The sequence below is a fragment of the Protomyctophum bolini genome, assembly GCF_963924005.1.
Source record: "Protomyctophum bolini genome assembly, chromosome: 24".
NCBI lineage: Eukaryota > Metazoa > Chordata > Actinopteri > Myctophiformes > Myctophidae > Protomyctophum > Protomyctophum bolini.
Window position 1 is genome coordinate 19,485,852 of NC_137885.1, and position 27,477 is coordinate 19,513,328.

At 41.3% G+C, this 27,477-nt stretch overlaps 2 protein-coding genes across 2 annotated transcripts; both read right to left on the reverse strand.

Annotated features, from left to right (window-relative positions):
- Positions 1 to 1,130: 1,130 nt before the first annotated feature.
- On the reverse strand, positions 1,131 to 13,174 carry cbsa (cystathionine beta-synthase a). Its single transcript, XM_080758030.1, has 15 exons — positions 12,947 to 13,174; positions 9,425 to 9,712; positions 8,851 to 8,957; positions 7,942 to 8,076; positions 7,600 to 7,679; positions 6,804 to 7,008; positions 5,990 to 6,081; positions 5,391 to 5,522; positions 4,695 to 4,779; positions 4,357 to 4,462; positions 3,822 to 3,899; positions 3,423 to 3,557; positions 3,011 to 3,119; positions 1,982 to 2,066; positions 1,131 to 1,780 (listed from the first exon to the last, which is right to left on the reverse strand). The coding sequence occupies exons 2-15, from the start codon at positions 9,703 to 9,705 to the stop codon at positions 1,650 to 1,652; spliced, it is 1,761 nt and encodes a 586-aa protein (XP_080614156.1). The 5' UTR covers positions 9,706 to 9,712; positions 12,947 to 13,174; the 3' UTR covers positions 1,131 to 1,649.
- A 642-nt stretch (positions 13,175 to 13,816) lies between these two features.
- LOC308311344 (splicing factor U2AF 35 kDa subunit-like) lies at positions 13,817 to 26,236 on the reverse strand. Its single transcript, XM_080758031.1, has 8 exons — positions 25,983 to 26,236; positions 24,719 to 24,806; positions 21,087 to 21,153; positions 20,062 to 20,111; positions 17,791 to 17,889; positions 17,499 to 17,632; positions 14,860 to 14,952; positions 13,817 to 14,211 (listed from the first exon to the last, which is right to left on the reverse strand). The coding sequence occupies exons 1-8, from the start codon at positions 26,024 to 26,026 to the stop codon at positions 14,001 to 14,003; spliced, it is 786 nt and encodes a 261-aa protein (XP_080614157.1). The 5' UTR covers positions 26,027 to 26,236; the 3' UTR covers positions 13,817 to 14,000.
- Between the last annotated feature and the right edge of the window lie 1,241 nt (positions 26,237 to 27,477).

Below are 27,477 nucleotides of genomic sequence, written 5' to 3' on the forward strand. Positions count from 1 at the left end.
AGCTCACTATGGGTTTTATCTCCCATTGGCTTAGAGGTGCTAGAGCAGCCGATCATGAAAAAGTGTCCACCAGGTTCTCACTAGTCACTCACCTCAACATCGACAGTTATAGCCAGGTTGTACCTGTGACCTGGCTAAAATAAATATATCATTGAACAGAAATGGTTCATCTTGCTCACACTTTTATTTATTTATTTATTTATTTCCTTCTATACTGGTAGTCTTCTCAGAAGGTAGGTTAAATTAACTTTTATGTACATACCGGTATTACATTAACTAAAGGTTAAATCATTGTTGGATGAAAAACAGACATGCATGGCATTGTTTGATGACAAATAGAGTCCAAATTAACCTGGATCTTGTGCACAAAAAAACGTTGGTGAATCTGCTTCCTAATTCAAAGTGTAAAAAATGTATAACGCTTCATTCTAGTTCTTTGTATGAACTATGCACCATAGTCAAACGACACCTCCTTCACCAATCGTCTATCAGAGATGATACAGACACAGGTCCTATTGGTGGGAGAGGAGGCTCGTTTCACCTGCCAACCCACCTGCCATGTAACTTCAAGTTACATGGCAGAAAATTATACCAGGAGGAGCAGAGGATGTTGCCACCAGTAACAAATGTTTTAGAATCAAGATCAACCCTCCCTTTCAGGGTAATGAAAATATAACTCCACTTCTTGTTGTATTTCTTATGTTGGTTTTCAACCGACATATTCAAGCATGGCAGAGGTCATTGTGTAGTTACATTGAATTTATTGGCATACTGATAATAATATTCTTTTAGAGCTTCTCTCAGATCAGATTCCTCTTCTTAAAAATACTGGCTAGATTTTCCAATATCAATAACACTGTTTCGTTCTACTCTTGTTCAACTAACCTCCTCTCTCATTTAAATCTAACCTCCAATAAGCCTAATTCCTCTTGCACATAAGCATTAGCTCAGCTCACCTATATATTAAGTATTGTATGTGATATTTTCCATGAAATGATTTGATTTGATTGGATCAAATTGGTATCCCGACCTGAAAATGCATTTTATGTTTATTAACCCATTTATGACGGGAACTCTTTTTGGTGTTTTAAGCATTGTTATACTTTAGCTATTGAAAACAGAAGACAGAATAGAAGACATTTTTTTTAATTTCGATTTCGGTTAAAGAGCAGGAGAAACACTGAGACCCCTGTTACCAAACAAACTCTCTATAGCAATGATTACTATTGGAATATAGAGCTATATGTAACACTTATTTAAAAAATAAAAATAACTTATTAACACAATAATTACAATAATAATATAAATCACAAACATAATACATCTCACTCAAAATTATTCCATATTGGTATAACAGAGCAAACAACCCATTTCCATTATTGCATTATTAAATAAGTTAGTAAGAAGAGTTAAATAAAAAGATAAGAGCAATGCCGTAGTGTTTTTAAGAATCTACAGTAAGTGCTCCAGTACAAAAGTAAGACTTTCAAAAAAGAAAAATGTTTGAAAATAGAAAACATTAGATTTTCATCCCAAAATTGAGTCACCACATCACAAGTCAATTAATTACGCATTGTAACATACAGACTAGTTGTCCACTTGTGTTTGTGTGCTTGCACAAATACGCTATTAGTGTCATGTTGGATCGGTCAAAAGTCCTCGCCACACTCGGATACGAACCTCTCTCTCTTCTCCCTAGCTGTGACAAAGTTGAGCAGGTCGATGGCTGTCACCACGCCAAACACCATTTGCTTCAGACTGGGAGAGCCGTCCGTCAAGTCTGGTAGAAGGAAAGATAGGCACAGAAAGATAAGTACGATGCAGGAGGGATAATAAAATAGGAAACAGAAGCAGAAATAGGAAACCTGCAGCAGTAATAAGCCTAATAGCTTCGATATTTATTTTAATTCCAGAATCATCTTTCTGCTCATCCAACTGTGTCTTTGAATTTGTAAAGGTTGCATTGTTGTACAGTACGTACACTGGATCTGTTCGTGTACCACCAGGGCAAAGTGGTCGGTCTCCAGGATGCGGGACAGTTTCCCCAGGTGGTCGGTAAGACGGATCTGAGGAGGAGGGAGGTAAGATGAATGTTAGATCAACGGTTTTCAACCTTTTTCATATCAAGGGCCAAGGCCCATTATTTATTTAGCATTTGAGCCACGGACCACCATTTGATGAGATTTAGTTAGCCTTGCAGTACCAAAACTTGTTGCAATTATTTTACGTTCTCTAATCGTGTAGACTTCCTGTAAATGAAGTAATGCAGATGTTTAACAAAACTCAAGGACCACTGATGGTCCCCAGCCTCCTCCCCGGACCAATTTGAAAACCACTGATGTAGATCATCCATGTCTTAGACTTAGAGAATATGTTGGCTCAGTCTGTTTTTAAACAGATACAGTATATGCTCTCTGTGTGCCTGCCCCCTACAGGCGGAGCAGTTCAATAACATGCAGGAGGTGGCTATCTTTACAGCATATTATAGCATTTAACAAAACTAGACCTGTACGTGCCTGTCAGCCACCGGCCTCCTTGAGAACGATGCAACTTAGGAACCTAATAATACCTGTTGTCAACTTGTCATAGCACCCGTTTTAACTATCTGTCTGTGTCCCTTTTGTGCCCATACTGTATATGGAGATCTCTGTATCTGTCTGTCTGCCTGTGCTTGAAGAGTGCAAACAGAAAAGTGGACTGGTTAAGTAATCAGTTGGCAGGTGTGTGGTTGCCATGGCAATCCATTGGCTGAGGCACAGGCTGGAAATTGCACAGTTGAGGGGACTTGGGCTCATTAGGTCCACTAGCAGAGCCTGATCAGAGCCGTTACACATTACATATTTACATACCGTATTTACACCTTTACACCTGTGAATTCCCTTTTTCAGCTGTGTACGATAGTTTTCTTTCAAATACGACAATTGTAAGACTCCGGTACGATAATTTCCCATCTGGCATAACTGATTTAATTCGATTTCACAGTGAAGTGGCAGAGGGGTCAATGTCTGACCTTTCTGAATTGCTTGTAGAGAACCTTGCTGACGGTATCTGACGGCATCACCTTCCCAGCCAGAACAGACGCCAACATGTTCCCTAAAGTCACCATCCCAAGGATCCGCCTACGCGCACGCACACACGCACACGCACACACACACACACACACACACACACACACACACACACACACACACACACACACACACACACACACACACACACACAAACACACACCAGTCTTCTTAATACATGACCTACCAATACATTTTGGTAATGTGTCCAAGATTAAAACTTTAGTTTACTCTCACTCAGTCATAACATCTCACACTCTCTGTACTTTCTCACATTATTACTTCCCCTCCCTCTCCCTCTCTCTCTCTCTCTCCCTCTTCCTCTCTCTCTCTCTCTTTCTCTCTCCCTCTCACCCTGCGTCGTCCACAACAGGAGCCTGGTCGAAGCCTTTCTCCTTGAGGATCTTGATGGTCTTCTGACAGGTGACGGTGGGCAGAACGGTGAGGGGGGCCGACAGGTATAAACCCTGCAGCTTCAGGTTCCACCACCTGAGGGAGGGGCCGACAAGACACGATTAACCACATGAACCATCCCTATTCTGGGTCTAACATTCAGTGAAAATAAGCTACTTTTGGAAGACGGGAAGGGATAGAGTCCTTGGGAATCTGGATAGAGCTCTTGGGAATCCGATCAACAAAGTATAGGGTTTTTAACCAATTGTTTTTGTTGAATGTTTTAGCCCCAGAATAGGGACGTTAGGGTTTAACTGCATCAGTCACTCTCACTGTATATAAACGTAGATGTATACACACCAGGGTTTGGTCACCATTATGTCCTCCTCCCTTAGAAATCCCTTCTGGAACATCCACTTGTCACTCAGAAACTTGGACCTAGATAAACAGAGACGGGGAAGAGCTCAGCGTCACCCTATATTCTATTTACATTTACAAAGTGAGCCAGGAAGGAATTAAACAATACTGCCTAGTACTGAATAGAAGATAATTATGCAATAATTTTAGTGGCCAGTAGGGGTCCCTCTGTGTCTCTACAATCCAAAATAATCTGTCTATAAAATGAAGATTGATTGATTGATTGATTGAAATATTTATTAACAGTTTGTAGAATTACAGTACATTTCAAGCACAAACTCAATACAAACACTGTTAACTGTGAGTGGACGACCCAATTAAGCATTACACTTGTTTACAACAGGGTCCACATTGTTCAATTCATCAAAACATTTAGAGACATGGTCAAGACCCCTCTGTTCCTTCTGTCTGTCCATCTGTCAGACAGATTTTTACATAGCATATATTAGAAAGGGGCTGTGTTGTTGTGGTGTCTTACATGTAGTTACGGATGGAGTCTGGCAGGATGACCACGCAGCGCTGACCCTCCTTCAGCTCTTCGGCCATTCTCACTGCTGCTGCCATAGCAGTCCCCGAACTGCCACCTGACACGCACACACACACACACACACACACACGCACACACGCACGCACGCACGCACGCACGCACGCACGCACGCACGCACACACGCACGCACGCACGTACGCACCAAAATGATAAAGTTATTGATGAGACAGAGATAAGAGATTAGCCAGGTCTTTGTGTAGATGTAGTAAAACGTAATATAAGTGCAGTGTAAGTTAGTCACAGAGCCTGTAAAACGTGAACGTACGTACCACACAGAAGGCCCTCATCTCTAATCAGCATACGAGACATGTTGAAGGAGTCCTCGTCGTTGGACTTGTACCAGGTGTCCACTACCTGGACAATCACAGCAGTGGATGAAAGAAAGATCATTATTCTTATTATGTTATGTAGCAGTAAGGTATGCTATTAACCATTAATCGAGGTTGTTTTTATGTGTGATGTTTAACCCATTATTACCCAGAAAGCATCTGTGTCACCTTAGCTTTTAACGATTTTAACCATTATTTTAAACTTAAAAAATCATGAACACGTGTGAAAATCTTATATATATTTTTTGATACCAAACGTTTTTAACTCAAATTTTTGCTTCTGGGGGGGTCCCTGGAACAACATATTTTCAGATGGGGTTGGCGGGCGAATACATATAATTTTGAGTTAAATTGAGTCCTTGACATGAAATAGTTTGAGAACCACTGCTATAGAAACAGTTTTTCAGAAAACTGTCATGATTTAGAAGACATTTTGTAGAATCTGGTCTCAGGTCTTAATGAGTTAACAGTATTTAACTTAATAACTTGTTAGTATTGCACAACAACACACAGCATTCCATCGTACCATAAATGTTTATACTTTGAACCTCATGTCAATTTTAGACTTGCACACTGTGCTCCTCATTGAAGCAATGTTTTTTAAATGGATACTGTTTATCCCTGGCTGAAGCTCACCGATCTGTCCAACACGGTGGGGACAAAATCATAGCCAATGCCCTCCACTTCATAGCCAATGCCCTCCACTCCGGTTCTGTTCAGCTCCTCGGGTTCAGCCAGGATGGAGCCCTCTGGATCTACACCAACAATCTGGACACAACACACAACCATCGCTCAACATTTTAGCAGACACTCTTAATCCAGAGCAGTATACAGTAAGCAAGAACAACACATGGTAATACATCAAATACATCTAGATATAGTAATCTGTCTAAGAGTAGAATATCTGTGTACAGTGAAGCTGTGAGTACACTATAGAGTGCTATGTCTACATAAAATGCTATCTAAATGACACAAGTTTTGCATGTACGCCTGACGCCTGTGAGGTCGTCGAGGCTAGTGCAAGTGCTACGGCCCTACAGGCGAAGATGGAGTCTGAAGAGGTGAGTTTTCAGACTACAGCGGACGATTCATCAGGTTCATGAGAAGGTTCTAGACATTCCTAGTCCAGACTGGCTATCAACTGGCTATCAACTTCAAACATATTGTATCCTATTTAAAAACCTGTCTTCATCCTGTCGGTCACTGGGCATTACTTTCCGTTTTACATTTCAAACCTTTATGTTGGGGCATCTTTCCTTCAATTTTCGGGCGATACCACTGATGGTACCCCCAGTGCCAGCTCCTGCCACCAACATGTCCACTTTACCTGGGTTTGGAAGGCAAGAGGGCAGGTAATGTGTCTTTTACAGCTACCTCCAGTCAGAAAATGCTGTCATACAACACATCACTGTCATTTCTTTTAAAGAGTAACGTAAGGGTCAAGGTCACAGCCCAACGGCAGAGAACAATAGACGTTAGTGTGGGCAATGTTTTAGTCTGAATGTACTAATCTTATTTATTTTTTCACACCTGGATCACAATTTACAGTCTATTAACATAACATCAGCACTCACATGTATTGAAGAACACATTATTCCTCCATTAAAGGTATTCTTCGTTTGTGACCCAGGAAATATCTATCTCGTGGCAGTCTTAGTTATAACCAAAACACCTCGTTTATCACCAACGTTTGCTGTCACTGTGTGGAACTTTAGGGCCCTATATATATAAGTGGCTTACCCCTTATCCCTAAACTTATTTTTACTATTTTGAAAAACATAAAAAATCGTACAACTAACCGATCTACATTGACACACTGTGAGCTTGTAGAACGGCTATTCAAATTATTATTATTTTTTTTTTTAAATAGTAAGAATAAGGTATAAGGGAATAAGGCTCTGATGAAAATAGGGCCCTTAGACTCCAAATGAGTCTAAATTGACTCTAATTGAGTCTAATGAGTGAAAGACAAGATGTGTGGTTCCATCCAGAGAGAAACAACGAACACTAACTAACCACTACCTCCTATTATTAAAAAATCATTCTCACCCTCACACTGCTCCAGAATCTCTTCAGCTGTGGTGTCATAGTGTGCCAGGGGGTTGCTAGGGTTACGATACTGGTCCAGGATGTGTGAGTTGGGGATTTCGTTCTTAAGTCGCCAGGCCACGCCCACATGAGACTCCGGCGAATCAAAACGAGCGCTGGTGGGGGTTCGGACGATCTCAGCTCCGAGGGCTCTCAAGACATCAACCTTTGTGACGACAAAACAAACAGAAATCAAACGGTTGTCTGCTAAAATAAATTGATTCCTAGGTTTCCTACTAAACCATAAGACCTAAAACAGGCTCCGCTTGTCCACCCATTTTCAGATAAACTTTCAATTAAGTTAAAGAGTTAAAGTTCAATTTGTATAGCATATATCAACAACAAGGCAATTCAAAGTGCTTTACACAAAACATGACGCATTAAGAAACAAACAAAATATATTATAATTTAAATGGGCATTTAAATGTTATTTTTGTTTTGGCTTTTATTTTATATTTTTTATGGAGAGACAGACAGTAGGCTGACAAGAAATGGGGAGATAGATGGGGAGGTGACATGCAGTAAAGGCCATCGGGAGTCGAGCCCGCGGCACACTGCCAGAATGGATTACCAGTCAAGATGCCTGGACCACTGAACCATGGCCCAGGCCTTAAAAATAAGAGGAAGTTAAAACAAAACAGAAAGATGAAATTCCAGTGCAGAAGACGGGGAAAAAAGGGAAAAATGTCTGCTTTGAATTAAAAGAACATTGATGGGGTGGTGCTAACATTGTAGCCTTGGTGGAAAACTCACTCACCTTCTCCATGCTCATTTTCTCAGGCATGACAATGATACAGCGATAGCCTTTCACAGCTGCAGCCAGGGCCAATCCGATGCCTGAAACGAACACAGTGCGCTGTGAATTTACCATTTAGGACTGACGTCGAAATAAAAAAAGAAGTCTTCTGAAAGAATATATATTCAAAGATTTGTGCCGCATTTTCACGATTTATCGAAAATAGCAGACCTACAAGCTTGTAGATCTGCTATTTTTCAATAGCTAAAGTATAACATAACACTTATTTAAAACACCAAAAGGGGTTCCCGCCCAGAATGGGTTAACCTATGGTCTTAACACCATCACCTTTCAGTGTATTACCTGTATTTCCTGACGTGGGCTCTATAATGGTGTCTCCGGGTTTCAGTATACCGGCTCTCTCAGCATCCTCCACCATCCTTAGACTGATTCTGTCTTTTACACTGCCGCCAGCATTAAAGTACTCGCATTTTGCAACTGCGCAAACGGAAGGATACAAAATGGTTTTATTGGTTGTTTCCCCTCACTTTTCCCCCCACATTTAGTCACTGCTAAATACCCTTAATTGTGGCCCCTGTTGGTGCCAACCTTTTTCTGGGGTAACCTGACTCCGCCAGAGCGGTGCCAGATGGTGGTGGATCTACAAGCTCACAATGCGTCACTTCGCGCCGCGTTGTGAGCTTGTAGATCAGCTATTTTCATTATTTCTTAAATATTTGTTCAAATTTGTAGAATTTCTTAGATTTTTATTTTATTTCTTCATGAAATTACTGAAAAAAATCATAGAATTTTGTTTTTAATTCATAGAAAGTTTAGCTTTTTTGGGAATGTTTTTTGAAAATGTTTTGAAATAATAATAGTTAAAAACATAAAGGGACCCAAATGTGTCTGGGACCCACAAATGTTTGGGAACCGCTGCTCATTGTGTTTGTTGGAGCCTGCAGCTAAGCTGGATGCGCTGCAGACAGGAATTGAACCTGGGTATATGTGTGGTGGTAGTACACCACCCAGATGCCCCATATACAAAAAAAGTTAAGATTATTTTTTTTAAACCATTCGTAAGTGATTCTGGAAACATTCCTTTGAAACATTGACTAGAAACAAGCCGTCAAAATCCCACCTCACCAATTCCCAAATGTATATGACTCCCTGCTGGAACACTGTCTTCCCCCACTGTCTTTATTTACATAATAGCTTATTTTTCCTCTCTCCTATCTATTCTATTCTATTCAAGGTTAAGTGTAGACTTACATATTTCACATTTGAGGCCGAAGGCTTGGGGGATCTTGTTGATGCGTACCAAAGGAGTATCTCCAATTCTATGCAGGATGTTGGGAAGGATCTTTGTTGCAGGAGGTCTGTGAAGAAGAAGGGTAGATTATCCTGTATGTTTCAAGCCATATACTGTAAGGTATTGTAGATTTCAGACATTGCAGTTTATTGAGGGGATTCGTATACATTAATTTACATTTACTCATTTAATAATCTATATTGAGATGTTTGTTTGATGTACAGATACATTTTTGAATCTGCTCTGCAGAAGGCTGTCGCCGAAACGTGTTAGCGTTCTCAATAAAAAGTGAGAAATTGCATCTGAGCCAGTATTTCATATTTTATTTTGGAATGTCGCTTTTTCCACTTTGTTGGTTAAAAGCTGAGCACCCATTGCCTTAACCAAGGCCAGTATCCAGAGGAAGCGCACCTGCTTTTCTTTCTTTACCTGTACATGTGAAATCAATAGCCAATTTAAATTCTTTGCTAGACAGGAATAAAACATCTAGCTACTTGCCAATGTGGCTGGTGGCCAAAGTCAATCGTATCTTACTTGGGTGGGTGACGGTGGGGGGAGTCGGTGTTCGGCCCCCCCAGCCTCCATGTACAGCGGCTGGGCAGGTCGGGGCGGATCCACTTCCTCTCCCCAGCAGTGGTGCAGCCGCCTCCTCTGTTGAGCTGAATGGGTCCATGCTCTGCCTCTTCGCCTTCCTCCAAGGCAGTCAGCTTGTCCAGACCCTGCTTCAGAGGGAGAATGCTCTCCCTCAGCTTGGCGTGAGGGCACACGAGGCCCTTGTTGACGCTGGTTTCTTTGGAGGACGGGGCAGCAGGCATGGCTCACCTGGTCACAGGCAGAGGTGAATGAATGGTCAACTGTTTTAGACCATGTGAAAGAAGCACAAGCTTTTACAGTCTGGTGTCATTCAATGTCACACCGAGTGTACAAATCGACCTGCAACCATCAGACTAATTAACTAATCAAGTAATCTTTTCCTCGCATATATTGATTTCGATTCAATGTTAACTGTTAAGTTGAATTGAAGAATTTATTCTTAACAAATAATAAATCGATTAACGATTAAAGGGTTAAATCACTTATAGTAATCATTGCTAGAGTGCTTGTTCAGCTCTTTACTAAACAGAAAATACATTTTCAGGTAGGTGACAAAAGTTTAGCCAATCAGGAGAGAGTAGCCATTTATCAGCTTACTTTTTATTGTGTTCCAGTTCCAATTTTGTTTGCTCATTACAAAACATACAATTCCACTTGTTTAATCTGGATCCTGACTGCGTTCAGTCTGTTCACTATACTAATTAAAATGTAATTAAAATTGGTATCCCGTCCTGAAAATGCATATTATGTTTAATAAAAAGTAACATGGAGACTCCTACTTACTAAACAAACACTATATAGTCTATAGCAATGAGTACTATGACAATATATAGATCTTTTTAACACATTCTAACCAAAGAAAATCAATTACCCTACCTTTAACTATTAACATCCCTAATCATTTCTATGGGCAAATCAACAAATAAATAAAAGTGTTACGGTCATCTGAGGCCATGTGGGTAGTACATTGTTTACACACACTCCACTCCCACCCCAAGTCCTTGACCAGTGACCACTGCCCTGCTGCTCACACCACACTTAAGACAACAACGATTAGAAAGTGTGATTTGGAAAAACAAAAAGGGGAAGGAGAGTATCTCTTCTGCTATTCTCTGTCTATCATTGTCAACTTAAGTTAATTGAATGTTGGTTAACTTAACTTTATACCACAGTCAACTATGTTGTTACACACACACACACACACACACACACACACACACACACACACACACACACACACACACACACACACACACACACACACACACACACACACACACACAATGTAATATGTTGAAGTAGGGCCCATGAACACAGCACCTTCAAAGAAGAGCAAAGTGTCTGCAATGATTATAGTAACTTTTCATTCAAAGATGTTGTCAAATTAAACATCCACTCGACTCAAATCAACCGAAGAATATGATTTGCGGCAGAGTAAAGAAAAACTGGGTCCATGTTACATCAGATTGAAATCTGAGAGACTGAAGGCCAGTTTCCAAGAACATGGTGGGAAATACTAGTATTGCTGTTGTTGACAACATAGTTACTTGGGGCCCTATCTTGTGCCACCCCTTACCCCTTTTTTACTATTCACGTTGTGAGCTTGTAGTAACAAATGGCAAATATTTAGGGATAAGTGGTAAGGCAAGATATAGCCCTTAGACTCTACTTAAAGATTGATGTCACTGAGAAAACAGCTCTAAATGTTTGCCCGGACCCTTAGTGACCTTGACATCAACGTCACTCAACCTATTAATAGTTAACCGATTAGTCTCCCTAAGCAAAGGGCCCATGCATCGTGATTCGTGACACCCTCTGACTCAGACTGACTACCCTTCCTTCACTAATGCTGTATACACCCAATGTCGAATGTCGATCGATTTCGCTCAATGTCGATCGATGTCGCTCGATGTTGGTGTCGATGTCAATGTCGCTCGATGTCGATGTCAATGTCAATGTCGATCGATGTCAATGTCGATCGATGTTGATGTCGATTTTATATATTTAGCTATATAATATTTAGCTTTCCGATCCATTTGGAGCCCCTAAAACAAATCCAACATGGGACCTCAAACAGTCAGGCTCAGGGAGCTGAAGTGTGAAGACAGGTACATGGGTAGCTCTGGTCCATAGCCTTCTACTGCTTCTACGATTCTGCCCCAGTAGAAGGCTATGGACCAGAGCTAGTACATGGGTATCAATGAGGCGTAGTTTAGTCCAGGACTCCAGGCCCATTAATTGCAATGCCCCTAAATTTTAAAGAACTCCAACATGGGACCTCAGATTCAGGGGCCCCATCTAAATAAATAAAAATAAAAATGTATATCTCCAATCTATTTGAGGCCCCTTTTTCTCCGTGTTTGAGGCGAGCACAAAATGCATTTTGAGAACCCCAAAACGCCTGTACTCCTACTAAAAAAATGTTGCTTCATTCAAACTCTTCAGAGGGTCAGTAGGCTACACTGGCGGCTTTAGCTTTAGCGCCCCACCATCTGTCACCACCAAACCTTTATGGTTATTCAAATAAAATCACACCCGTGTGAAGTGATGGGGCGCTAATATATTAACTCATGTTGATTAGGTGATGTGAAACAAACGGTGCCAACACAAACGCCATTAAAAATAAAGAGACGTAATGAGGCACATTATGACGTACATTTTCCCTTCATTGTCAATGGCGTTTACAAAACAAATATTGAACTAAAGACAAACATTAAACCCGTGTATATAGGAGGGGCTGGCGCACCTCAAAAATTTAGATTCCATAAACACCAAACCAATTGATCTCGCAATAAGGTATCATGCGGAGGCCCCATGAGGATCAATCAGTTGTGTATACAGCATCTGCTTGGATATTCATTCAGCCATAACAATTATAGCTGGTGAGATTATGCACAGCAGGAATCCGCACGAAAAAGCAAACATCTGCAAACCCATATGGGAACGCAACGCACGTGCGGCGTGGCCAGCTTAATTGTTCTTTAAAAATAAGTTACAATGTTCACCAAAACACCAATCTGGTTTATCTGGGAAATCATTTAATAATGACCAAATCAACTAGCCTACACTACAGTAGGCTACTGACTAGTCTACCGTAACGTAGCTCGAAAGTTGTATATTTCCTTTACCTCACTATGCATAACACCTTAACTTGATACTTAAATCAATTGTACTGTATTGGTATTCGCTTTAAAATGGCCTTTATTCCTTCGAAAGGTCAATTCGTTCATGATGAAAACGGGATGGGCTAAAGTTATCAAAATAATTGCTATTAAAAGCCATTGGAAATACTTGTTGAAAAAAAGAAAGAAAACACCGTTTCTACTTTCTAATGGATAGCAGAGCACAGTGCAAATCAATTTGTAACATCCTCACATTTAGAGATGAACCAATTTGGTTACGATGCATTATTCTCGTCTAAATCAGAAAAGCAATGTACAACTTGACAAGGATGTCACTCACCTATTAATCTACACAAATGTTTCCAAACGGTGCAAAAGCGATGCCTAGAAAAGTGGTCCTGAGCTGAGACCAATATGACAACTTCTGTGAAAGAAAGATATGACGCGTCCTGACTGACTTTTTACAGTGCACTCACTGGGCAGTGGTTAGGAAACCAAGCCAGCTTAAAACACGCTCTCATTGGCTGAAGAGAGGGCGTCCATAAATCCTCAACCAATAACAAGGTTTAATTGAGTCACTTTGGGAAAAACAAGGGCATAAACATTAAAAGCAAGCATTTATATTAAAAATATATAAAATCTCTGTTGTCAGGAAGAAACTACAAAATGTTCATTTTTCAGGAAATGAAGAAAACAAAGCAATACTGCCTCATCAAAGTGAGAGGTGGTGGAGTTAACGGTTTTGGCAGACAGTTTGTGGGGTTAAGAGGTTTTGTCCAAAGCACTTTAATACTTTCCATTGGTTCAATATTTGTTTAACCATAAGGTGTTCAATAGCACTGATTTAAATGAAAAAAATACAAAAATCAAAAAACTAAAAGAAATTGAGTTAGGCGGTTTCCTCCCAAGTCTGACAGCAATGATATCCAATAAAGGCGTTTAAAACAAAGGAACAATTTGCATTGTAAATAATAATTCAATATTCCATAGGCTTTAATGGCTTTTAAAAATTGTAGAGATCAGTTCATTGAAGTACTGTATATAAAAACATGCACAAAAAATAGAACAACAACAAAAACAGTATGATGAGATGGCAGTCTAAACTGTCATGATTAACACTAGAAAACACATTCGTCAGGTCTCAGTCATTTCGAGAGGCATTACTCTGCAAACGGCATGCCATCCAATTGCGCTCAAAAAGGAACGAATGCAGATTAACAAATTTGCTTTTTATTCCAAAAGCGACACAAGTTTGTCTTAAAAAAAGTGGGCAGGGTACAGGTTCAAAAGAAAACAAACACTGAACAATTCACCAAATTATTTTATCACTCCTAGGTTAAAGGAAAAGGCAGGGGGGGGATTGGTAGGACACTGGGATACATTTTGGCTGGGTTTCAGAATCTTCCGGAACGTTCTCGGTCCCTTGATCTCCTCTTCTCTCGGTCCCGTCCGCCACCGCCACCGCCACCTGCTCCTGCTCCTCCTCCACCAGCACCACCACCACCACCACCTCCTCCTCCTCCTCCTCCTCCGCCTCCGCCTCCTCCTCGCCCGCGGTCCCTGGATCGCGAGCGACGTTCGCGGGAACGCGAACGAGAGCGGTGCCTGATGATGATGAAACACGAAGAAGAAAATTAGTTACTTCCAAAATGCTACACATTACACAGGCAGAAGTAGATCTCCACCAATAAGTGTTTGGGGCCGTGAAACCTCGCTCAAATAAACTCCGCGAGTGAATATAGGAGGGGTGGACGACATCAGGACCGTCTCATTGAAAAAGATTTATTCTAATGAGATTTCATCATTCACTCGCATCGCTGGCAGTGTAGATGAGGTGTTATGAGTTTATTGTAATGATCATCATTCAACAAAATAAGGAAAGATCCTTATCTTTTAGTCTTTTAACAGGATATTTATTTTATTTATTTGGTCAAAAGTACCACAGACGAAAAACAAACAAAAGTCCAAATTTCATTCTGACCCCTCCACGAAAAGGCCTCGTTGTCCTGACACCTTATCTATCATTTATACATTATGGATAAATAGTGTGGACTTGGACAGTTTTTCGTCTGTGGCATTCAAATAATGAATTAAGTTAGCTTGTAAACTAATCATCGTAAACGTAAAATCGTAAATCATTCAAGTTTTCAATATTGCATAGCCAAAAAGGGCTTTGCATGCAACACACTGAGTGTGCACAACACAAACGGATGAACAGAGAACACAAGATTGACTTCCAGGAGCCTCTCTTACCTTTTCCTGCGACGTCCATACAACTCCCTGCGGAGTTCCCGGGAAATAGGTTTGAGGTGCATGAAGTTACAGAAGCCGCCTCGGGTGCACTCTCTGTGAATAAACATTGACATTAGATTGATGGTCAGTACAGACCAAGAAAGTAAGGAGGATAGACAGGACAGAAGGATGTTATTATCAGGAACTAGCAGTGATTCTCAATTGTTTTAATGAGTAAATGATAAAGTGGAAGGAAGTGAAGCCTCCTCTCCACTTTCTTTCCGTCTTTCAGCCCAAACCACACCAAAGGTTCGCCAACTCGCCATGCAACTCCTTGCCACCAAACGGTTGCAAGTAGATGCATGGCAAGTGGCGACCCATTGGTGTGGTTTGAGCCATTGAATTGAACCAGTTGAATCACTTGGGCCGACGTGCAACAGGACATGTTTTTTCTTTCAGATCTTTTGCACTGGGCATTTTATCAGTTTAAATGTACATAATCAAACAAACTAGCTGGTCTGTTGTTAACGTTTAAACCTGGTGAGAAATGGTCACCTGCAGCCACGTGTGCCTTCTCTGACCTACATATCAGGCGTGACCTGAGCAACTGAAGAGAACAAACAAAAACACATCTCCCACGGAACTGAATGGGCTATAATATGCATCCAACCCTTCCAGGTTCAGCTTGGACTGCACTCATTGATAGTGGATGTACAAAGTGTTTGATATTTTAGACCCATGTATTTTGGTTGGCCCACATCATGATTTAAAAATCACACCGGTGTGAAGTGAGTGGTGCAACTCCGTGTGGGGGGCCGAAGTTCCAGACCCACAGGAACGCACCCAGGGTGCCGGCCCGATTCCGGCGTGCCACCCCGTGTCCGAAACGGTTGAGAAATGACAGTTACCGTGAGGGGATCCCTCTACTGTACTGGCAGACCAGAAATCACCATATACCGGTATACAGTTAATATGTGTGTGTGTGTGTGTGTGTGTGTGTGTGTGTGTGTGTGTGTGTGGTTGCGCACAGGTGGTGAAAAACAACCATGCTGTTTTCATGCTCAGACCCACCCAGCCAGCCAGCCAGCCACCCACACACAGCTCCGTAAGGGAGTGGTTGCACCACTCAAAAATGTGTTTGTGTGCAATGTGTTTGCACCTTGCACGTGTGTGCGCGCGAGAGCGCAGTGTAACCACTGAAAGAGCTGCTGTTTTTAAAAAGGAGATTTTAACCCCTTGAAGGCCAAGGACGTTCTTTCTGACGTGCTATCAACAAATCCCTCATGGCCAAGGACGTTGTGGACGTGGTAGACAATAATTCCAAAAAAAAGTAATAAAATTATCATTTTTTTCCGATTTTTTTGCATTTTATTTTTTATTTTTATGTAATCTACTAAAAACCGGCCGAAATCCGCGCGATCGTGCACTATCGTGCACGCGTGCCGTCTCTATGTGAATCGCGGCAAAAAATCTGATATTTTGGGACTTTCTGGGCTCGATTTGGGTGATTTTAGACTAATTTATGATGAAGCTATTGTTAGCCTAGCATTCCGAGAGAGTGAGGCTATCTTGTAGGGGACAATCTTTTACTTCTTGTTTACTCCCCTTGAACAGGAAGTGATGTCAAGAGATTTGACTCTAACGGCATTTTCAGCATAATGGTGCTTTCCCGCCATCTGGTGGCAGTTTTGGGTGTTACAGTTAAACTGCCGGATTATATACATATCATTTATTTAGACCGCTGTTTTTTCTTTTTGCATGAAAATGACGAATTAAGAAATGGGGCATTGGCCAGCAATGAGCATTGGCCAGCTTTGGCGACTTTTTGAATGGCAATCGAAAAATGTGAGATATGACCACAATGGCATGAAATATCTCATTTTAAAGCTGCATTTCTCTACTTCACAATGAAAGAAAAATTATGACTCTAGCATATTCTATTGTTTAGTAATAAGCATTTTAATACACCTTGGTTTTCAGTGAACAGTGAAACCAAGTTGTACTAAAATGCTTATAAGTCAACGAAGGAACATGCTAGAGTCATAATTATTTTTTCATTGTGAAGTAGAGACATGCAGCTTTAAAATGAGATATTTCATGCCATTGTGGTCATATCTCACATTTTTCTATTGTCATTCAAAAAGTCGCCAAATCTGGCCTAAGCCACAAAAAGATGTGATTTAAGGCTGGTAATAAGAGGGTTTTAAGACGTTTTTAACTCATGTCATCATTGTCAACACCTCCACACAAATAATACAAACTATTAAAATCCACAACATCAAATAATCAAGTGAAATAGTGTGGTTTAAATAACTTATTTTTGTTTCCTGCAAAATCACGACCGTACGTCCACTATCAACTGTACGTTCACTAGCAATGGGTCTGCTGGCGACCAGAAGTGCAGCGGCGTCCCAGCTAAACATAGAAGGGTTGGATGCATATAGAGCATTATTCCTACTGCTAAGTGACAGAACAGATTATAGCCAGGCCAGTTCACTGGACTCCCATCCATCACCAAGCGATTCATGCTAGCGAGATTTACACCTGACATACCTTGATAAACTGCTTTTTGACAGATAATGGCTGTTGCACGATTGATTCTATGATGTTCTAGATTCTAGAACTTGCCAGAGGTGGTGTAGAAAATATGCAACGCTCACCCCATTTCATACTGGCGGCAACAGGCTTCCCTGAAGTCAGTGACTGGCGAGAGCTCCGAGTGAATCGGCTGTCCGTTGAACCAGCGATTGTTCAGGTCCATGACTGCCTTCTCTGCATCCTCCTCTCTGCGGAACTACACACACCACAAGTTGCTAAATAATGAAGTTCGGCTATGGATGGAGCTACAGGTCATATCGGCTACACATTTCAAGTTAACATTTAGGACTCACATTTATATACGTTCAAAATGGCTGTCACATTCTAGTTCACTAGTTCCAACACCAACCTTACCTTAACGTAGACGTTTCCCACTAAATGGTCGCCCAGGTTGTCGCAGACGTTCATCTCCTCCACCTCGCCATATTTCTCTTCCATCTCCGTGAAGACTTCCTGTGTTGTAGTAGTAGTAGAGAGCAAGCTGAATAAAAAAATGTCTAAAATGCTAATTATTGTGCTTATTGTGCAATGATGAGGGTCCAGAGAACAGAGATAGGAACATGGGACCTAATGCAAATAAAACGTTTCAAAGCTGCAACACAGAGCTTATATTTAATACAAAAAATGTGATTTGTATTCTGTACATTATATGTATGCCATGGGTTTTCTTTTTGGAGGGTAATGTCTGTGTGAGAGAACTATTTGTGTGACAATTAATCCTCAATTTAAATGTGTAATAGTAACAGCCATATTGCTGTAGCCTGGCTAATAGAGCACCGAAGTCTGACGTCACTTTCAGTAGAGGGCGTCAGTCCCCAGGTTCATGCATTTGTTTAGTTGCATTGAAATCCCCATTGAGGCGATTTTAGATCGCCTCATATAACAACTGTGTTTGAAAAATAAACATGTCACCCCGGCTTCACTCATATGGATATGAAGAATCAACTGACTGAGAGAAAACGCTAATGTTACTGCTGCTGAATTAGTTAGATTTTCGCTAGAAGCAGACTGTATCATATATGAGTGACTGACTGTTGCAAACGATACAGAGACACCTCCCTAACAATAACGCAGAGACAGCTTGTTTATTTTTGGACCACAACGCTTATAGTAGACGATATTAAGATCACCCCATGTTATTCTCCATAGAGAAATTACTTCCGCGAACCAGGGGAATCGTCGGGATGAGCGAGTTACGTCAGGACTTCGGTGCTCTATAAGCCAGACCGAATCAGCCGTTGGCAAATAAAATGTGATTTGAGTCTGGCTTATTAGCCAGGCTAATATTGCTGGCCAAGTGCAAGTTTGTATCCATCTAGCCTGAGCCTCATCAAAGACTGATTGAAGATATTTCCAAAATATGATGGTTTACAGTTCAGTTCATATTGAGCTCAAGGCACAAGGTTACAGTCATGGGTTATTTCAATTAGTGTACTGTATATAGGACCGTTGGTCCTGCTAGAAGCTCAAGCAGAAGACAGGGTTGCTTCCTTTGCAACCACAGGACCACCAGGTTGAAGAGACAGATAAATGGTGCATTTATATAGCGCCCACACACACACACACGACAGAGGAAACCATGCAAGGAACCAACCTGCAATTAGGGGTTCAGTGTCTTGCTCAAGGACACTTCGACACCAACTCTGGGGAAGCCTGTGTTCGAACTGGCAACCTTGCGGTTCCCATCCAGCCACTCTACCCCTGAGCCACCACCGCCGCGCCCCAGATACTATTGTTGGCAGGCAAACTACAGATGAATTAATGACCACTGACGGACAATCTATGCACTTCTTTAATTTGCTGTGCCAGACCAGTGGGATTTTGTGTGAACGGTTTGTCTAATAATAATAAAAACTTTAACCAATCTTCTATATGGTAGTATGCACATCTGCAGTGGTTGGAGGTGGTCTCTCTACTCTTCCATTGTGAAATGTAGTAGACATTGTGATTGGGTAGGACACCTACTGGTTGACAAGTAGCACTGCATTAAGGTCAAATCCACAATTTTCAGCTTTACCGGAGCACTCTAAAATAAATCCTTTATGTATATTTGTGCTGTGATATAAATTATTTCTCTTCATATTGACATTGAGGTTTCCATTTTGCGTTTTTATTGGAGGTTGTTTATGAAAAAGCCAATGTTTGCCAGCTCTTTGTATCACTCTCTAACCTGCTTCTGCAAACTGAGACATCTTTTCTGATGGATGTGAAAAAGAGGAGGGGCGGCAGTAGCTCAGGAGGTATGGCCTATGGAGTCATACGGTTCTCAGTTTGATCCCTGGCTCCCTCTGGTTTAGTGTCCAAGTGTCTTTGAGCAAGACACAGCTGAACCAAGTTTTCAATTATTTTCTAGGCCCGGGTAGAAAACCTTATAATCCAGCCATGTAACTGAAAGGGTACTGGCTGTCTCAATAAAAATGCCCTGTCCTGCTGGGTAAATAATCACTGTTAAACCAATACAGGATTCTTGCAGCATCAGGGCTTTGGTCAACACTGGCAAACGTCATAGTGTTCCAGGCACCACATTAGGACAGGGCTGGGTTAGACATACAGACAAAATAATGTGTGCAAGTGAATGTGTGGCATGATATCACAGATAAATTAAAAGCACAAAAGGTCACTCACCTCGAAGAACTCGTCGTAATGCTCTTGCATCTCGACATCACTGACAGCACCTGCAACGCACGTCAACAACACCTCTAGTCAAAGCTCTGACAGATAGATAAGCAGCAACCAGGGCAGAAAATCAACAGTATTTGCCCACTGGCCATAATGGTAAACATGTTCTATTAACTTGCTAACATGCAAGTCTCTATTCAACATTTTACTAGTCAACTAGCACAGGCTATACAGTGTAGGTCTATGTTAAGGTTTAGTAAAGTGGATGGTAGATTGATTTAGCTGCCATAGATACAGTTTACAATATTAGGCTGGTGGCTGGCTGGGTGTGAGTAAACTCACTAACTTTCCAGAGACAAAACTTAGCTGTGACTGTTACATTGGTAATATCACTGACAAATTATTTGAGTCTTTTCTAGAAAGCTACAGGTGGAATCCGATTGAAATAATGTCTGTAGTAGAATAATACTGTATCAACATCATGTCACGATGCCGTGATGCTTGTAGATTTGCTATTTTTGGACATTTTATAAAAATGTTGAGCCAGGGTGAAGCTTATGAGATTAATAACTAATTTCTTTATTAATTTTAATGAACCTTAAAACTATAGGACTACTTTTGACATAGAAAAGGGCTGTTTACGTAATATAATTGGAGGCATTTCACAGTATGTTGTCTGTTCACTGTGTACAGTGTAGTCACTGTTGACACAATGCACCTCTATAACCCTATCACATCAACAAAGACTCCAAGAAGGCCAACAAATCAAATGTGGCCAACTAAACTTGGTCTAGTTCATAAAATATCTTTCTATGACTTCTAGTCATAGAAAGAACTTCTAGTCATAGAAAGACAATATCCAGGGAAATCGATTTGGCAAAATTAAAGTAACATGTATTTAAATGTTCTTTAGTTGAAACACAATTTGTATTATTTGTCCACAATTTGTGGACAAATAATACATTTGTAAAATTAAAATAAGTTTGAATGTGATTAAATGCAGTCGTGTATATGAAGGGGGGACAACTTACAGTGTAAACCATCGGCAGACTGGGCAGAGTTTTGAGGGTTACGGTAAATGTTCAAGAGGGCAATGGTCTGAAATACAAAACGTACACTTTTGTGAGACAAATCAAACTAAACATGATAGTTTGGGCAGGGAGCATGGGGAAGAAGTTTTAATTAGATATTAAACAAAAAAGTTAAAATCAATCAATCAGATGGTGATCTGATTGATTCAACATAACCAGTTGTTCTGTACAAAACGCTGAAAGAGAAAGTGCATTCTTTTGGGTGAATTCTGTCGGGGCATCTGCACTGCAATCACAGGGATCCGAGAAATGGCCAATCCTTCACCTCAGAGTAATTATATGACCTTTTGTGATCTGACCAAAGACAAACTTTTTTGGGAAAAAATAACGCTTTCCAGCCATCAAGTGGTTTTAACAGTAGTTGACCGAGAGTCAGGTTTATGTGACCTTATGCTGATTGAATATCGTTCAATAATGAACTGCAATATAGATGCATGAATATGGACTTAACGGCTCTCGCCATTACCGAATGAGACACGTATAGTATTATATGGGTGAGAAGTATGGCCAATTCTAGGATCCCTGTTTGGAAACAGAAGTCAAGTGTCAGCACAACAGAGCAAAAAAAAGATGGCATTCATTGAATCAGACAGAAAATAATGTGAGACTCCACGGCACATCCCTCACCTACCTGTGTGACAGGCTACGCGCAACCAACACTGTTCACGCCCACCAGTGCAACAGTGATACAACGTGAATACTGGTCGCGGCCAGGTTTATTTTTGTATGTAGGCTAGCAGCTACTTTACAAAAATAGTTGGTAGTTGTAGCAATCTGCAATTGCAAGCGCGAGCACACACACACACACACGTCTAGTCCCCGACACACCCCCTGCATGTGTAGGGGTGGCTTCAATTAATCGTACCGTACCATATCGATACGGTAGGAAATGCTGCGTGTGATGCAGCAGTTACAATATATGATTAAATCTTTTGTATTTATCCATCAAAACATTATTTAATTTTTTCCTTGCTTTTTATATAAATGTTATAAAATTTGATTTGGAAACTTTACATTTTTAGTCAATATATCAAAACATCTGCAATAAGGACACGCGGTCATTATTCAAAATCAACGTGTATCCGTATCAAGAATAGAAACACACTGTCAGAAAGGGCTGCTGGATGAAAATCAAGCACAGCACTTTGTTCTGTCTGTGTCAGATTGGCTGCTTCCCCCGTGCCGGAGCCTTACACTAGTGCAATGTCTGCATTAACTTTAAAAACGCCAGAATTATTTCAGTCTGTGTCCGTTTCCTGCCAAAGGTTCTTTCAGTTAGGTGCCTTATTCAAAATTACTCCTGGTCTTGAACCGGAAGTTAAAGAAAGGCTAAGCGATGATAGCGATCCTACTGCGGGACGATTGCGGACCACCCGAGGCATGAGTTTTGTAACCGCGACCAGTGACGCTTTACTTATAAGCAGTGAATAAAGCTAAACAATGTAACGCAATCTGGGAAAGGAATCAGAGATAAAAAGGGTTTTAAGATTTCAGCTAACGTTGGAAGTCAACAAGGGGAAACATTTTTTACTTTACGGACGGACCATTTCAGGTTTATCTCCTAGCAACGGAGATGCTGATAAGACGGTAGTGAAGAATGATTTCAAACAGAATCAATAGAAATTGTCTTTGGTACTGTGGACAAAGTGGCAGAGGTTATTTGGAAGTGAGCTCCTGCGATTCATGTAGGGTAGGTATTTGTGGGGCAGTCGATATAATTAAACAATATCTCCAAACGCCAAAGAAAGTGATTTTTATCCTGAAAGGCAATACCTATAACAGTAAACCTCCTCCTCCCATGTTAGAAGTGAGACTTCACTGAAAGAGAACAAAAGCACAAGATGAATTAAGTTGATGACGGCCATGGGACCTGAAAGGCAACACACAGTTAAATATGTCTTCTATTAAAGAGTTTGAGTGCATTTAGCTAAAGTCATTCACACTAGAAAGCAAAGCAAAGTTACCATGTTTACCCAGGGTAACTGGACTAAGCTCAAGAACTTGTTTACAACCAGGCCCTGCTCATAGAACATTTCATGGTAGGGGTTCAATGCCTTGCTGAAGGGCACTTCAGTGGTGGTAATTTTAACGTGCCGGTGTTGCGGTTTAACTTGTGCCTGGTTTGTCTGGTTCCCTGGGCCGTCTTTCACTTTCACAGATGCCGTTTCAGGAAGGAGGCGGAGCTATCTTCTCCTATTCTTTTCAATAAAGATCATTAAATATCGATCCGATTGTTTGTGGAATCTCACTTGTATGAAACAGTGACAACATGCACTTATAAAACACAGTTAGAATGATGAAAATAAAAAATAAATGAAAATATCTGTGGGAAGTGGGATTCGAACCGTCTTCGCAATGAACCAAAATAACCTGGGAAGCTGTGCGCAACCCAATAGACTATGATGCGCTGACAACTGCTGTAGGAAGCGATCTATTTGATCCTATGTGTGTCTGTCCAGGTGTGAACTTGGGAACAGTATAGTCACAGCATGTCATCTCATCTTGTGACTCTGGTTTTTTAACAAATATAACTACTCCGTTGAACTGATCAATGAATAGCTGTAGAAACAAGTCAATGATGTTGGTAGTCACACCATGAGCAGTGGATAAACGCGCAGTCTTGCCGTTTTTTCTGCGTTTGTTTGTGAACATGAACATGACAGCGCATATTATATCACAGTCACAAGTTGACATGTTGCACTGCCTGCTAGACAACAGCAGGTGTTGCTGTTTTATGCTCTGCACAGAGTACTCAGTTATTTGCTCGAGATTTACAAATTAAAAGATTAATACGCTATTCTGCATTTGTCAGTCTCCACAGAAGAGTTTGTGTTTCTGTTTCATGATGTGACTATACCAACATCATTGACTTGTTTCTACAGCTATTCATTGATCAGTTCAACGGAGTAGTTATATTTGTTAAAAAACCAGAGTCACAAGATGAGATGACATGCTGTGACTACCGGTATACTGTTCCCAAGTTCACACCTGGACAGACACACATAGGATCAAATAGATCGCTTCCTACAGCAGTTGTCAGCGCATCATAGTCTATTGGGTTGCGCACAGCTTCCCAGGTTATTTTGGTTCATTGCAAAGACGGTTCGAATCCCACTTCCCACAGATATTTTCATTTATTTTCGTCATTCTAAGTGCATGTTGTCACTGTTTCATACAAGTGAGATTCCACAAACAATCGGATGGATAGAAAAGAATAGGAGAAGACAGCCCGCCCCCTTCATGAAACAGCTGTGAAAGACGGCTCATGCACACGCAAAGTCAGCCCAGGGAACCAGACAAACCAGGCACAAGTTAAACCGCAACACCGGTCCGGGGATACGAACTAGCGACCTTCCGAGACCGCTCCGTAAACCGTTCGGCCACCACTACAAATATGTACAAAAGAGAACTTCAACAACCTTATGTTTTCTAGGAACACAAAACTGTAGTTAGTAGAGTTCATGCAAAGATCAGCTATTTTAGTTTAAATAATGTTTAAATGTTGGGATAAAAGTCAACATTTAACATTGCAATACAAATCATTTAGAATAATATGGTATTGTGAAACTCACCTGGCTGAATGTTGGCTTGTTGTGCAATCGGGAGCAGCGATCACCATGTCTGCATGCTCCAATTTTGAAGTAGAAGGAACAATTGACTCTGAGGGCAGTAAGATTTAAATCAATGCATCAGTTAACTCATATAGTGTCCTTTGCTGGAACTATTGTCGAGAATCGAGATGCACAATATGAATCGAAAAAAGATCGAGATCTAGAAGATTCAGACACCTATGCGATCTCTTGAGCAAGAAGTGTGCCGCACTTGTTAGCTGTCCAATGAATTTTAGTTACCATTATGTTTTTGCTACAAGAGCAAGACTTTGAGAGGTCAAGCACTTTGATGTTGCCTGTTGAAAGCCACAGTAGTTGGCTCCAGGTGCCACATTTTTAATGTAGTAATGTTCAGCAACTATACTACAGACTTAACACAAAACATATTTTCATGGGAAATAATGGTTATCGATTCGTGAGCAAGAATCGTGCAGCAACACCCCTCAACCCCCCTTTGGTTCCCCCATCGCGAAAACTATAAACTATACATTATGACAAACTATCAAATTGGCTATTTATTTTATACATTTAAGATTCACTAAATTATACTTAATATTTCTAAGTAACATGCCATGTCATGTTAAAGTGAGCGCTACACGGTGCACACAGGGATGGATCCCAACACGTGTGACTTCAACAACAGATAGTACAAGCTAATATTTGCACAATATTTGGTTATTCGCATCATTCCATGTTTATTGCTGTGGATTTTTTTTATGCATTCATCATTTATAAATATGGTCGTTTCGAGGGGAAATAACTGATATCACAAAACGTGCCTTTTTGCTGGCTGCACGCCTGCACCCCACCGGTCCAAACAAAACACACACCACCACTGGGCTGGCTGTGGCTAACGAGCTAAGCTAACAGTCAACAAATTACATGCACAAGTAGCAATGTTGACCGTTATCTTGGAAATTAATGACTCACTGCCATATCAATTATTTAAGGGCAGACGAATAAACCAAATCGCATTGTTTGTAGCTAATTAATTCGCACGCACGCATTGCTCTTCCTGTGTGTTTCATTCAAATGCGTTAGCATCACGCTAGCATGCTAGCAGCCCTGCAGGGTGGTTGTGAACACAATGCAGTGAGAATATGCACACATGATGTCTCCAGAGGGCTACCGGGCTACGTAAAAAATGTAAACTACGCGTCCGCGTTCTGCGGGTTGTTCTGTGCGCGCCGATAATTGAATAAAATGTTGAATTTGTTAAACTTACTTGTCTTTCTCTGTGCCGAAAATGGATGCCAGGTATTCCGCCATTTTCGGCCCGTCGTGACTCGTCACTCACTCGTCACACACTAGGCACGTTACGTTGCTGTCGACGTCAACGACGCGCAGTTCGCGAATTAAAATTTGGAATGATTTAATTATAACTAAAAAACATCGCATGGATGCACCTGGGACGTATCCTCAGTGATGTATCCTGAGGTCAACGTGGTTTCGGGTCCCTCAACATCATACCCCTCACTCAGGCGACCTAGCCGGGAGTGAGATCAAGTCCCGATGGAGGGACTAGGCTCTGTGGGTTGTCTCCAGTCCTGTCCGGGCCTTAGGTCCGGGCCCCTCCTACGTCTCTCACCAGGTCCACTCCTGCTCTCACGCTTTGACGCTAGCTCTCACCAGGAGACGTAGAGCGAGGACCTGTGCGTTGCACCAGAGTCCCAGACTCCCAGCACCAGACAGTTCATTCAGGCGTGGTGGGCACTGGGCAATGGTTCCGCAGGGTCGGTGCTGCGGTCCGCTTGCATGGCCCTCCTAAAGGCCTCACCGAGGGTTGTTGCCAGGGCTTGCTCCTCACGGAGGACATGCTGTAGCCTGTGCCGGATAATTTTATCCGGCTTTATTCTTTTACTCTAAAGACAGGATAATGTGTTATTAGTAATCCAGAAGATGATTGATTGATTTAAGTATTTATTAAGTTTGCAGAATTACAGTACATCAATTTTCAAGCACAACTCTATTACAACCAGTAAGACTCGCAAATCATCATGTCTGTCTGTCTGTGTGTCTGTCCCGCTGTTACTGTATATGTGGACCTGGCCCCTTTTGTGCCCATATATGGAGCTGAGTGGACCTGGCCCCTTTTGTGCCCATATATGGAGCTGAGTGGACCTGGCCCCTTTTGTGCCCATATATGGAGCTGAGTGATTGCTGATGCAACACACTCCATATTTGGATAGCGGGACAGACACACGGACAGACAGACAGACATGATCTGCTAGGTCTCATAGTAAGTGCTCACTGCGTTCGCAAAAACTGTTAACTGTGGACGACACCATAAAGCATATTACACTTGTTTACAATTATGGGTCCACCATTTGGGTGGGTGGGGATTCATATTTTTAGATGGTGTGATTTAATTTTTTTTTAAAATGCTTCATTCACAAAATCCTTACCCAACTTCACCCCCTTCAATTTGGAATTTAAGATGCTCCTCAGATCAGAAAGAAAGAATCCGCTAATTTGATGTTTGCTTTTAATTAGCAGATGATGTGAAACTTGGCCAACTAGTAGGCATATACTTTCATTACTTAATTAATAAATAACCACGGGTGACGGCCGGGTCTTTTTCTTTGCTGCTCGCAGACGTCGCCAAACTCGCCATGACTTTAACCAGTGAGTGACCAGTGACCACTGACTTTTGGTCATGTATGTATAACTATACCAGCAGCACCAGGTAACAACCTATAGGCTACTCACCTGCAACACTG